We start from the raw sequence: 12,467 nt of genomic DNA, 5'->3' as shown, positions 1-12,467 counted from the left end.
GAGCATCTTTACAACAGCTCTACCAAGTCTTGGTCAGATAATTTCAACACCTGTGTCTTCTCATCCTTGGTACCTGCTGGTGGCTTGTACCTGCTGGGCAAGATCTTCATGGTTCTTCAAGTGCCATAGTTCTTCTGGTTTCTAGTATTTTGAATACCACTCTGTGAGACTGGGGTCTTGCCTCCATCCTATGGAGAATGCTGGGGTTTTAGCTGCACCCCCAGTGGTGGGTCTGGGAATGGGCTGGCCCACTGTTGAGGGCGCTGGTTGGGTCAGGTCCACACAGGCCTGGGAGCAGGTCCAGGGGCTCATAAACACCTTTGCAGGTGGTTTTCCTGACCTTTCCAGGTCCCTAGCTCCCAGCCCCCTCCAGGGTCTCCCTTCCTGGCCCTTGAGCCATGTCCAATGAATACAGCATGTCTAGTCCACGACTGCCTTCCTGGGGTCCCCAAAAAGACCCTGGCCCTGTCTGGGTGACAGCTGCGTGGGGTGGGACCAGCAGGAGGGTGCCTCCACAGTGGCTTTGACGATCTCCCTCCTAATCCTGGTCTCTGGAGACCCCCCCCTGGGAATTCAAGTGCGACTCTCTTCCCCCCACACAGACCTACTAAAGGAGCTGTAGGCACAACGTGTCCCTTCCGGATAGTAGGGCAAACAGTGGATCTGAGTTTCATCCTAATGGTGATGGAAGGTTCTAGACAAGGCAGATACGCCCTGAGTCTGTCCTCCCCATGGTGGGGTCTGTCCCTCTAGGGCACACATCCAGGGCAGGGGGGAATGGGGGGTGGCTGTTTGGGGTTGAGGGGGTGAGCCTGGCCACGTAGGCTGGGGCATGCACACTGCAAGGCTTGGAGAGAGCAGCACAGGTAGACAGGGCAGGCCGGGGCCACCTCTGTCCACGCTGTCACCAGGAGGTGAGGACTGGACATCAGACATTATACAGGCGTGTGTGTCACCATGGGTGAGCAGAACACACCTCATCAGTGTGAGCTTGACCTCATCAGTTTAAACAGAGAGTATTCGGGCCTCTTGCAGGCCCAACCATACTTCTCCCTCAACAACAAGCCTTTTGAACAATCTGCCTCTTCCAGGATAGCCGTCCACATGATCTGGCCTTGCCCCAATTAATGGCATGAACTGTGGGACATGGACGTCCATGCAGAAGGCCCCAGTGGGAGGTGCTGGCTCAGTGTTTACCAGTTATATTTTAAGAGCTATTGCCAGACTGTTTTCCAATAAGGCTGTGGCAATTCACATGATCTCCTCCCCACACAGTCACCAGCACAGGGTGACTCATACCCTTTAAATTTTTGCCAAACAAACAGGCAGCAAGCACCTCTTTCCCTTCACTGGCTTTTCATCGGCCACTTGATTTTCTTCTCTGTGAGTTGTCAGTTCAGCCCTTTACTCACTCTTCTCTGCTGGCTTTTGTCTCCTTCTTGTCAATACATAAAAACTCCTTGCATGCTAAGGACCTTAACCCTTTTCCTCGCACACTAGTTGCCAATACTTCTCTCCCAGCCCTCGCTTGCTGCTGCCGCGGTTTCCCAGCTGGCTGGGCGTGCGGGGAAGGCAGCAGAGACCTGAGCTTGCCCCGGCCCGCCCCCACCCAGCCTGCCTCCGGGTCTGCCACCCCTCCCCTCGGTTTTGTTCTTTTCCCAAAACGCCTTCCTCATTTGTACTGGGTTTCATGTCTTTTCTCCATCACGCTGGTTGGTGGTTATGGGGTATGAGGGAAGGAACCTTGTGAACCAGATGCAAGACCTCAAGCCTCCCGCGGGCGGACCTCACCAGCCCTTACCCACAGCGGCTGACCCAAAAGACTGTGGGGCAAGCCCACTTGCTTCCACAGCCCCAGTCCCTCGACTACAGGGTCCCCCGTCAGAGTCTGGGGGAGGGGCAGGGGCACGCGACAAAGCTTCTGGCAGTCCCGGGGTCAGGCCTGCAGGTCACATGGTAATCGTGCCTTCGAAGCACACGGTGAGGGCAGATGGGTCACGCTGGAGAGCTATCCTCGTGGCCTGGGTGGGCTTTCTTCTGGACATGAATTCTCCTGGCAGCAGCCCCCGATGCCAGGCTGCCGGCCTCCAGGCGCCCAGAACCCCAGGCCTCCCAGCCTTCACCCATGCCATCCCCTGGCAGCCCCCCACCCTCCTCAGCCCTTGGTGGCCCTGGATGCACCCATCTGGCACCTGCTGATCTGCCCCAGGCAACTGGAACAGGAGCCACCAGGGTAGCCAAGCCTGGCTGGACCCAAAAGCACCTTGGCCACTGGAGGGGAGGGTGGCGGCAATGGGCACATCTGGGGATGACTAAGGCTAGTGATGGCCAGCTGGTCCTGTGGTCACCTCCCAGCCTCCCACTGTGGCCACGCTGCTGACCACATGCAGAGAATGGCCTGAGGGAAGGAATGGCCCTCCGCTCTGTGCCCGGGAGTGGGGCAGAGGCTACAGGAGGAGGGTGTCTCTGCCCTCACCTCCTGACCTCACCTGGCTCCCCTGCAGGACCACACCCTGCAGCCCTGTCAAGGACCTGCTCTTTTCCCCGGAGCCCTGGGAGCCCCATCCCCAGACCTCTCGCAGAGTGCCCTTGGCAGGGCAGGCCTAGCGGCTCCAGCGCCCTCGGTCCAGGCGGCCACCACAGCAACAACCTCAGACCAGCGGGCCCAGAACCTTCTGGGCCCAGGGAGGCAGTGGACGGTGGTGCTGAGAGAGGAGACCCACGCAGCGGCCGCAGCAAAGGGTCAGATTTAATAGTCACTCTAAGGGAAGTCGTACATTTTTCAGAGCCCGGCACAAGCCCCCGCCCCCCCTTGGCTGGGGGCACAGCCAGGTGTCTCAGACCAGGCTCTGCAAAGGGGGGCCAGCCCCCGAGCCCCAGCTATGTACAAGAGAGCTCACCCACTGGGCCGCGGGCCAGGCTTCGAGCCCACAGCACACCGGCCGCCCAGCTCTCGGGCCCTGGCTGCAGGGTCCAGGCCCCTAAGCAGGGTGCAGCAGGGTTCTCCCCCACCAGGACCCAGCCCCGGCAGGCCCCGCCAAGAGCCCAGGCCTCTGCACTAGGAGAGGACTTCAGAGCTCGGCCACCAAGAGCTGAGCTGGACAGCAGCAGGGAGCTGGGCGGGCCTGGGAGACCGGGGAGCAGGCGGGGCCTGGCTCGACCCAGCGCGCGCTCTGAGAGAAAGGAAGGTGTGCCCCCCAGCTGCTGCCCAGGCACCCCTGCCGAGCCGGCACGGCCGAGGCCAGGTAAGCAGGGGTGGCGAGAGCAGTGCAAGCACAGACAATCAGGGACTCGGCCAGGGACGGAGCCAGGCCGGGCAGGCGGGCCGCCCTGGTGCTGGTGATCAGATACGGCAGGGCTGGGGCGCGGGGCAGACAAGGTCCTGAACACACGCTGAGCCGGGTGGTCTACGCCGTTACTAGTAACGTAGCACTTAACTAGTTAACCAGCAATGCTGCTTCCCTCTGAATCGTCTCAGGGGTGGTAGAAAATTGCACTTATTTCTATGACCCTGCACAGGAGCCGCCCCAGAGCTGCAGCCTCCAGGCGAGGCCTAGACCCGGTCAACGTCCACCGGCCGCGATGGCTCCTCCTGGGCGCAGGGGCTGGGACCTCTTTTGACCCGTGATGCCTTGAGGACCAGACCCCTGGGAGGGAACCTGAGCGACGTCTGAGGGTGCCCTGAAGTGGCCGTAAAGACCAGGACCCACACGGTACTGGGCAGCACACAGCGGCCCAGCCCCCGTCGCTGGTCCGAAGAAGCGGCCAGGTGGTGGACCCGCCCCTCAAAGAACATCCTCAAAGTCCAGCAGCTTCGAGTGCTGGCGGCTTTTCCACAGGCGGTACAGCCGGAAGTCAAAGTAGGTCTCGATCATCTGCTTCCCTGAGGCAGGAGGGGCGAGGCCGGGGCTCAGGCCACCGCCCCCCAGAACCCACCCCACAACTGGGGACCAGCCCGGCAAACTCACCTTGGGCTGACAGCTCCAGGGGGGACTCAAAGATGACCCTGTAAGGGGTCATGAGGGTCCTGAGGTTCTGGAACAGCTGAAAAGAGGGGGTGGGCCATGAGCTCAGGGCAGGGGAAGACAGAGGGATGAGGAGAATGGGGGGTTGGGGAACAGGACCCCCCCAGCTGGTTAGGCCCAGGCATGGGGGTTTCCCTGGGAGAATGAGAAGGGAAAGGGAATCTGGAGAGAAATCGGGGTTCTATCAACCCTTCACAGGTCTGGGGTCTGCAGCCTGGTGTGGGCTCTGGGCCCTGGGCCCCATACCTTCTCCCCGTTGGGGTTCCCCAGGACGTAGCAGCCCATGACGTGGATGACGTTTGGCTCCGGGTTCACTTTGCTCATCAAGCGGCTCAACCGTTTCCAGAAGCTGGCGGGGGAGGGATGGTCACAGGTGGCCTCCAGCCCGACCCCCAGGTGTGAGGGGGCATCACAGGAGGCACTGCGGGGACACGGTGCCCCAGCAGATGCTGCCTCCAGCCCCCCAGCCTCCCAGGCACCCCCCCAGCTCACTGGATCATGTCCTCTTCTTTCTCCACTTTGGCAAAGGTGGCCACCTTGTTCTTGAGCAAGTACAGGTGTCCTGGGCCGCCCTGTGAGAGGCTGCAGTTAGCCGACGGGGCCGCGCACCGGAGGTGTCCAACCACCGCTGCCCCCAACACGTGCAGATGCAGACGTGCATGTCCAGGAAGGTGGCACCCTCCACCCCCCACCCCTGGGCAGGAAGGGCTGAGCCCTACCTGGCAGAAAATCAGCATCTTCCAGATTTTGGCCCCCTTGTGGTAGACGTTCAGCTTCTTCTCTATCTCCTCTGCGGAGGCAGAGGTGTGAGTGCCGCCCCCAGCGGCCCCAAGACCAGAGGGCAGGGCGGCGGAGTACTTACCCAGAATGTCCTCGAAGGTGGCGTGCTCGTGGTCCTGGGACAGATGGAAGCCAGCCCCACGTCAGAGCCCTTCTCAGGCAGCACCCCCCACCCGACACCGCGAGGGGGGCTGGGCAGGCACTCACATAGAGAATGGGAATGATGGAGGGGTCGTCCCTGCGGAGGATGGTGGGGATGTACTCAGCTTTGGGCACTTTAGAGGAGATGAGCTGGGAACAACAGGGGGGCCACTCAGCGCCCTGGCCGCCTCGGAGCCAGTGGGCAGCAGGAGCCCCCTTGAGACCCCCCTCCCCACTGCTGAGCAGCCTGCAACAGCTGTGTGGGGCCTCACCATGACCTTGGGTGGCACGAAGCCCTCAGTGTCACAGGCTACAGCCTCCAGGCCCCTCTCCGTCTCCCAGTCCAGGTCCTCAAAGGCCTCGCCCAAGGTGCAATGTGAGCTCTGCAGATCACTACCTGTAGGGCAGAATGTGCCACTGGGCCTGAGGATCATCTGCAGCGCCTCCTGTCCCGGCTGCAACCCCCAGAGATGGGTGGAGGCCAGAGCCAGCAAGCCACGTCCCGGAGGGTCCTCCAGGTCAGGGAGAAACCCAGGGTGGGCGAGAGCCAAGCTGAGGACCCCAGCAGCCCGACAAGACTGGCAGCTGCCACCAGCCTGACTGGGAAGGCGGTGGACCCTGGTGCAAGGCCAGTGAGAGCCGGAGGGCAAGGGTCAGCTCCAGCCAGGCGTGCCTGGCGCCCGGGCCAAGGAGGAGTCTGGAACTGCTCCTCAGGCTTCGGGCATGAGGGCGGCACCAGGCCAGGGCAGCCAGCGAGCCGCAGCCCTTAGTTACCCCTGCCCAGAAGATCGGAGGTGCCGGAGGGCCCCCCTCAGTCTGGTAAACCGAGGTTCAGCAAAGGCGCAGAAGCCTAGCTGCTCCCCCGGCGCAGGGAGCGCAGGGCTGGGGGCCTAGGGGAGCCTCTGGGAGAGGTGCGCTGGCCTGCGCCGCCGGGCACCTACTGTCTCGGGAGTCGTGGGAGGTGTCGGCTTTCATGGGGGTGGGGTCGCTCCAGGACCGGCTGAAGCTCCGCTCGCGCCGCTCGGCGAACGCTGCAGCGAAAGCAGAACCCGTTAGGGGCGGGGCCTGCAGCCGCACGAAATGGACAGGGACAGGGGCTGGCTGGGGAGGACGTGGGGACAGTGAGGGGGTCCGGAGAGTGGAAGACGCCACTGCGGCGGGAGGGGCGGGAGTGGGGAGTGCGTCCGGTCGACAGCGGACAAGGACAGTGCTGGGCGGACATGGGCGGAGTCTCAGTGCAGGGGCGGGGCCCTGTCCTGGGGCGGAGCCTGGGAGTGGGAAGGTGCCCGCGGGGGTGCAGCGGGGATGCAGCGGGGCCCTGCAGCAGGGCCTGGGGACGCGGGCCTTTGGGGCGCAGAGCGCAGCACGCGAAGCCCCAGCCGGCCAAGAACAGCGCGCCCCCGCCCGCCGCGCCGCTCCCGGGCCTTACTCTGGGCCTTCACCCGCCGGCTGCCGACCATGCGCAGGTGTTTGCGGAAGTTCCTGGGGGCGGAAGCACCGGGGGCTGGTGAGGGCCGCGAGGGTGGCGCCCCGTCCCACGCGCTCCCCTCCCCACTGCTTGCTGGCCACCGTCCCAACACTGCCCCTTGCCGTGAGGGATGCCCTCCCGGCGCCCCCAGCTCTCCCACAGGCAAATCCCACCCAGTCCCTCTCCTCCTGAGACTCCTCTCGGGCTCCCCCTTTGCTGCCAGTACAAAGGCACGATAAGCCAGCCTCCTCCTGCAGCCCCACCCCCTCCCAGGACAGCGCCCTCGGCGACCCTGTGCACTCGGGTCTCCCACCTTCGCTGCCCACGCTTCCCTTCTCTCCTTGCGCCCAGGCACTCTGAACCCCGGGAGCCTCCCTCCCCCCGTGGTCAAGGGCTCCTGCTTCCTGCACATGGTGGCCAGGGCAGCACAACTGTCCCCAAGCGTGAGGTGGGTTTGGGGCTGGCAGATGCCCCTCCCCTGCCGCTGTGTCCCTGGGCCACCTCAGAATCAGGTCTCCTTCACCCCAAACTTTGTGCCCTGCCAAGGCCCAACTTGCAAGATGGCCAGACAAGCTTCCTGGACACATCTCTGAGGTGGGTGGGGATTAGGGAGGGTAAGCCTGGCTGCTGACCCCACTGCTCTGGGCTTCAAGGGCCAGAAAAAGGCACAGGGGGCCAGCTGGCTGCAGTTCAGCTGTCACTGTACCCCCAAAACATAGGCCTAGGGGCTCAGGCCACATGACCTTTCCTGCCTGCCGCGTCCCCAGAGCAGGGCCAGGCCAGTGTTCGCCACCGCCCTTCCCCCATCAGGTCTGCTGGGCTGGGTGGGCCCAGGCTAGACCAGGACAGACAAGAGACGGACCCTGGTGGCGAGTGGCTGGCAGGCCCTACCTCTGGATTACAGACGCGGAATCATTCTCCCGTTTCCGGCGCTTCCTCTCCGCGTAGCCCCTGAACACCCTGGGAAACCGCCACGAGTCAGCACTGCCCTTGGCCGAAGGCAAGAGGGACAGAGACGTGGGGACAGAGGCTCGAGCTCAGGGCCCAGCGGGGCATCCAGGGCGCTGGGCCAGGCAGAAGGTCCTGGCCTGCCTCGCCCTGTCCTCGGCCCAGTTCCGCAGGCCCTGCTGTAGCCTTGGCGCTCGCTGGGACCCAGCACGCCCTCATGGTCAAGGCCCAGGTCCCTGGCCTGCCCCAACCTACTTGGGGGTGGGAGAGTCCCCCAGGGACAACCGCCATGCCCTCAGGCTCGAGGTCCACACGGTACTTACGAGATGCTACAGTCGAGGCGGGAAGGGGCAGCGTGAGAGAGAAGACACAGTGAGCGGAGACCCTCGGACCCCCAACCGCCCTTCAGTTAGTTCCTTTCTTGTCATGGACCTGGAGGGTCCCTCACAGGCACCCAGGCACCAGCAGGGTGCCGGCTATGCCGCAGGCCAGCCCTTGAAAGGGCAGCAGACGCGGAAGTCACCGTGGCCTAGGCCACCAGATGCTGTGACCTTGTCAGGCTGCACAGAGGCCTGACTGTGCCCTGCTGACCCTGGGTCCAGCAGCGAAGGTAGCGGCCCCCATCCAGCCCAAGGGTGGTGGTGCGCTCCCCAGGGTAGCATACACAGGAGGCAGCTTCTTCGGTATCGGGGACACTGCAGCAGAGTCCCTCCCTGAAAGGAAGCCCTGACAGAACACCCAGCCGTGCGAAGGTCAAGAGCATGCCCCCCAGGGGACTAAGTTGTGATCACTCGCAATGCGCATGAAACACAAGTAGGCTGCTGTTTGGGGCCTGCATGAAGGCGGAGCTGGGTGACACGGGGCAGCGAACCATCTCTGCTGGTGACTGCATCAGCTGCAGCCCCCACCCAGGTCCCCGCAGGACAGGATGGACGGACTGGAGGGACTGTGAGGGACAGGGCAGTGGGGAAGGGATGGGGCGGGGGAGGGGCAGTGGCGTTAAGAGCAGCCAGGCCTGCCTTCCTTCAGACTGACACATTCAGGCAGAGCTGGCGGAACATGGCACACGGGGCTGCTCAGAAGCAGCCACGCAGGTGGGCTCAGAGGACGGGAGAGGATCCGGCAGTAACTCCTGAGCACCAGGAAGAGGGCGCCCGGCCTGGGCCCAGCACACATCAGACATGACTCACGCTTGCATAGTTGTAGTTGCTGTCTGGAAACTGAAGAGGTTTTCCTTGGGGAACCAGGTACGGATGGGGACGTCATCTGGAAGAGACCAAAGGAGCAGTGACTAGGCTGGCTCAGGGGTTCCTGAAGTCTTTACCCCCACCTGTCGGGGAAGGAGATGCTTCTGCCACAGACGGTGGAGGAGAAGCACCAGGGCTCCCCAGCCCCATCCCAGGTCGGGAGGCCGGCGCAGGGCCAGCAGGCTCGGGTGTCCGCTCAGCTGTTCAAGGCACGACAGCTCGGCGGCTTGGTGACGCTTGTCTTTGCTTAGCTCTCCCTCTGCTACCCACAGCTGACGAGTGTTCTTCTGAGAGCACAGCCTGCCTCCAGGGTGCCCAGAGAAAGGATTGACTTTGTCTCCATTTAAGCAGGAGGGGAAGGGCAGGGACAATGGCTGCAGCCTCTCCTTGGGGTCTCCAGGGCCTTCTCTGCGGCCCACTCTGGCGTCCACTTGGTTGGACCTCCCCTCTCCCAGACCCTTCTCGGAGGGCGAGGCGGAGGCCCTCACCGGGCGTGGAGACTGCCCCTTCCCAGGGCCCCTATAGCCACTAGACAGAGTGGGTGAAGATCACTCTATTCTCTTCCCTGACCCCTGTCCCAGCCCCTGGCCTGGGTGCATCAGAGGAGCATGAGGTCGTGGAGGTGAACTGCCCACACCCCAGGCCTGTGCCCTGAGGCCCAGCTGGGTTGCTGATTTGGAGGCCCAAGAGGTGCCCTGAGAGGACGCACCAGGTCTCCTAGGTAGAATTCTACCCTCAGGAGATGACAACCTCAGAGCCAGGAGGCGTGGGGCCACTTGAATGTCCCAGGGAGGCATCTTGCCGACAGCAGGCCTCTGGGGCTCCGCAGCCACCGGCACAGATCGACCATCCTGGGGAGGGCCCCACTAGCTGGCTGAGCCCCAGGCAATCACGCGCCTCCCTTGGTAAGTGGGCCCCAGGGAAGGGACTGTTCCCCAGGACTCCCTGGAGGCAGCCTGATCTTTCCGTTCAGCCAGGTTTTCTACCTGCTCAACCCTTAAGACCCTCAGGCCAGGCCCCCTCCTCGGGGAAGCACTCCTCCGATGATTTGGTGCTGGCAAGGCCAAAGCCAACCGTGAGGCCTGAGGTGGGGCACGGGATGTGGCGGCAGGTCGCCACCTGCAGGCCGTGACCTGGGCACCCTGCTCTGCCCAAACCTCACAGTGCTGGCTGCTGGCCGACCCCAGCACCAGCATCCTGCCTGAAGCTGCCCAGGCCCCCAGTGAGCCCCCTCACCAGACACGCGGTCAACGCTGTACATCCTCTCCAGCTTCTTGCGGCGGCTGGTGGCCTCAGGCAGAGGCGGTTGGTCCAGCCCAAAGGCCTGAGGGGAAGGACTCGGGGTGAGCTGGGCACATCCGGCACATTCCCTGGAGCCCTGGCGGCTGCCCGCCCAGCTCTGGCAGGGTCTGCTGACGTCCTCACGACTGCCGCCCGGGCTGGTGCGCAGGGGCTGGCTATGGTGGCGGGGGTGCCGCTCCCGCTGCTGCCGCCCCTTCACCACAGCCAGCTCGATGGCCTCGGCCTCCGGGCCGGGCAGCAGGGCTGGCTCCCCGGAAATGGTATACACACGGGGCTGGGGGCCCTCGCCGGCAGGCTTCCCACTGACGGCCTCCTCCGGGAGGCTGCCCTCATAGCGGCCGTTGGAGATGAGGGAGAGGCGGCGCTTGTTCTGGGGGGCAGGCTGCATCTCGGGGGACCCGTCGTGGCCAGAGTAGGCGTCAGCCAGCAGGTGGTCTGGGGGAGAGGCACCAGGTGAGCTTGCGGCCTGCTGGCCCTGCCCTCCCAGTTTCCGGGTGTTCTGAAGGCAGGGAATGAATACCCAGCGGGTGCCTGGCCCACTGAACAAACCGTGGGCCCTGATGACTTCAGAAGAGGTATTTCTGAGCTGCGCACTCCCCCTAGAGGTTCACGTCTCACGCCTATCATGGCCCCAAGCCCCTCTTACGTGCGTGTGGGCGACAGGTTGTGCTACCTGTGGGTGATGGGGGGTGGGGGCCAGAAACAGGCCACCTCCCAGCCTGCCACCACGCCCATGTGCCCAGTGCCAACTTCTCCCCTCCCCCCCACCAGCTGGCCCCCAGAGACAGTGGTGCCAGTCCTGGGGGTGCCAGGAGGCCTGTTGCCATGCCAACGGCCCAAGCTGGGTGGGTGCCATGGTGATGAGTGGCTCGGAGCTCCTCCTGGCGCTCTGGGCCAGGCGGGGCAGGGGGCGTGAGGAAGCCAGCCCAGCAGGGCACTAGCTGCCTGCTCACACCCCACAGTGCGCAGGGGCTGGGCCTGACCTGGACAGGAGACAGCATTCCCTCGCCTAGGTTGGGGGGCTGTGGGTGGACCCCGTACCGGCACTGCCTCACGTGCCCTTACCTGCACCGTTTCGATTCTCAGGGTGACTCTGGGACAGGTACTCGCCAAACGCTCGGGCTGCTCTGCGGGGTGACAGCGGGGTGCGCCGTCAGTGCACATCACCCACCCTGGCGTCCCCACCCCACCCAGGCCCTCGGCGCCAGCAAGGAAGGGCTCAGGGGTCACCGCAGCAAGCACTCCCATCCCACCTCAGAATGCCCAGGGCTGGCAGGTCGCAGTTCGGGGACCCTTGGGTGTCGGTGCACCTTGGCCGGACCTGCAGGCGGGGCCCAGGTCTGCTTTCCATCCAGCCCCTGCCACCCAGTGTGTGTGAGGGTCGTGAGGTGCGGCTCGCCCACCGCAGCCTCAGGGAAGGGAGCCGCACGGAGGTGGGGGCGGGGCGCAGGCTGCGAGCACGCTGCGGGGCGAGGGCGGGGGCGGGGGCGGGGGCGGGGGCGGCTGGCCCCGGCGGTCGGCCCGCCGCACTCACCGCACTTTGGCCGCCACCGAGGACATGGCCTCGCTCCGCAGCGCCCTCCTCCGGGAGGCGACGGCGCCCATGGTCGAGGCGGCGGCGCATCCCCAGGCCTCAGAGCGCGCCCCGCGCCCGTCGCTTCCGTCTGGGGAGCCGCGCCGCGCCGGAGATCGGGATCGGGCTCGGGTTCGGGTTCGGAACTCGCATGGCCACACCGATCCCTCCGCGCGCCCCGCCGCACCGAACAGCACTGCCAGGCCCCGGGGTGGCGCTCCGCCCACCGCGACGTCAGGGAAGGGGCGGGGCTCGGCGGGGCCACCCCCGTTACGTCAGGGCTGGGGCCGGGCCGTCCACAGCCACGGCTGGGCGAGGAAGGCTCCGCCCACCGTAACGTCTGAGCCGGGCGGGGCCCAGAAAGGACTAGGCTGAAGCCCCGCCCACCACGCCGGCAGTAGGTGGGGAGGTGGGGAGGTGGGGGGCCAGGGGGCCGGGTTGGGCGACGGGGGGCGACGGGGGGCGGCAGGGGGCGGGACCCACCGTCTCTCCGCCCTCTCAGCGCTGCCTCTGGAGCTGGGAAACCGAGGCCTGCGGTCCCCTGACCACAGGGTGCCAGGCCCTCCGGTCAAGGGTCTCCCTGCTCTCGCAGACCCACGTGCCCTGCTCCGAGACCTGCAGGGATCGTGGACTCCGAAGTCATAGAGCTGACAAGTCTCCTTTTTTGTACAAAAGGACCCCCCGGCGCTATTTAATGATCTGAGAAGTAAGGTGTGGGCCTCGTCTTAGGGAAGACTCTTGTGTGTACAGAATGGAAACAATGCCTGAGAGCTCGGGAGGGCCTCATCCTTGGTTTGGGGGGATCCCAGCTGCACCGCAGACCTTGGGTGTCCTGCCTGCCTGGCTTGGGGTCCTCGAGTCCCCACATGGTGACCACTCCGCCCTGCAGCCTCAGGACTGTGGGGCTGCCCATCTTGGTGCTGCCCCCTGCCCCGGGGACCTCAGCACAGGGACCACGTGTCCCACACAATCATATCTACCTT

General features: G+C 64.7%; 1 protein-coding gene across 14 annotated transcripts; it reads right to left on the bottom strand.

Annotated features, from left to right (window-relative positions):
* Window positions 1-11,705, bottom strand: NSMF (NMDA receptor synaptonuclear signaling and neuronal migration factor). 14 transcript variants are annotated; one of them, XM_081237638.1, is made up of 15 exons: window positions 11,446-11,640; window positions 10,977-11,038; window positions 9,846-10,346; window positions 8,553-8,628; window positions 7,306-7,398; window positions 6,376-6,428; window positions 5,888-5,977; window positions 5,219-5,343; window positions 5,013-5,096; window positions 4,888-4,921; window positions 4,745-4,815; window positions 4,518-4,597; window positions 4,272-4,374; window positions 3,969-4,044; window positions 1-141 (listed from the first exon to the last, which is right to left on the bottom strand). In XM_081237638.1, exons 1-15 carry the CDS (start codon window positions 11,514-11,516, stop codon window positions 107-109), a joined length of 1,554 nt encoding a protein of 517 aa, XP_081093764.1. In that variant the 5' UTR covers window positions 11,517-11,640; the 3' UTR covers window positions 1-106. The 14 variants fall into 14 exon arrangements, 13 of the variants coding, with proteins under 13 accessions (XP_081093764.1, XP_081093759.1, XP_081093754.1 ...); XM_081237633.1 differs by lacking the exon at window positions 1-141 and adding an exon at window positions 174-288; XM_081237628.1 differs by lacking the exon at window positions 1-141 and adding an exon at window positions 2,732-3,883.
* Between the last annotated feature and the right edge of the window lie 762 nt (window positions 11,706-12,467).

This window comes from Mesoplodon bidens (genome assembly GCF_964165515.1).
Source record: "Mesoplodon bidens genome assembly, chromosome: 6".
NCBI lineage: Eukaryota > Metazoa > Chordata > Mammalia > Artiodactyla > Ziphiidae > Mesoplodon > Mesoplodon bidens.
This window is presented reverse-complemented; position numbering and strand designations above follow the sequence as displayed.

Bases quoted from the DNA above. Each gene is read 5' to 3' on its own strand.
- NSMF (XM_081237630.1), bottom strand. From the start codon at position 11,516: ATGGGCGCCGTCGCCTCCCGGAGGAGGGCGCTGCGGAGCGAGGCCATG. The intron at 5,097-5,218 runs GTGAGGCCCCAC...TGTTGTTCCCAG, and splicing joins TCGTGCCACCCAAGGTCATG to CTCATCTCCTCTAAAGTGCC. The intron at 3,884-3,968 runs GTGAGTTTGCCG...CTCCTGCCTCAG, and splicing joins CCTGGAGCTGTCAGCCCAAG to GGAAGCAGATGATCGAGACC.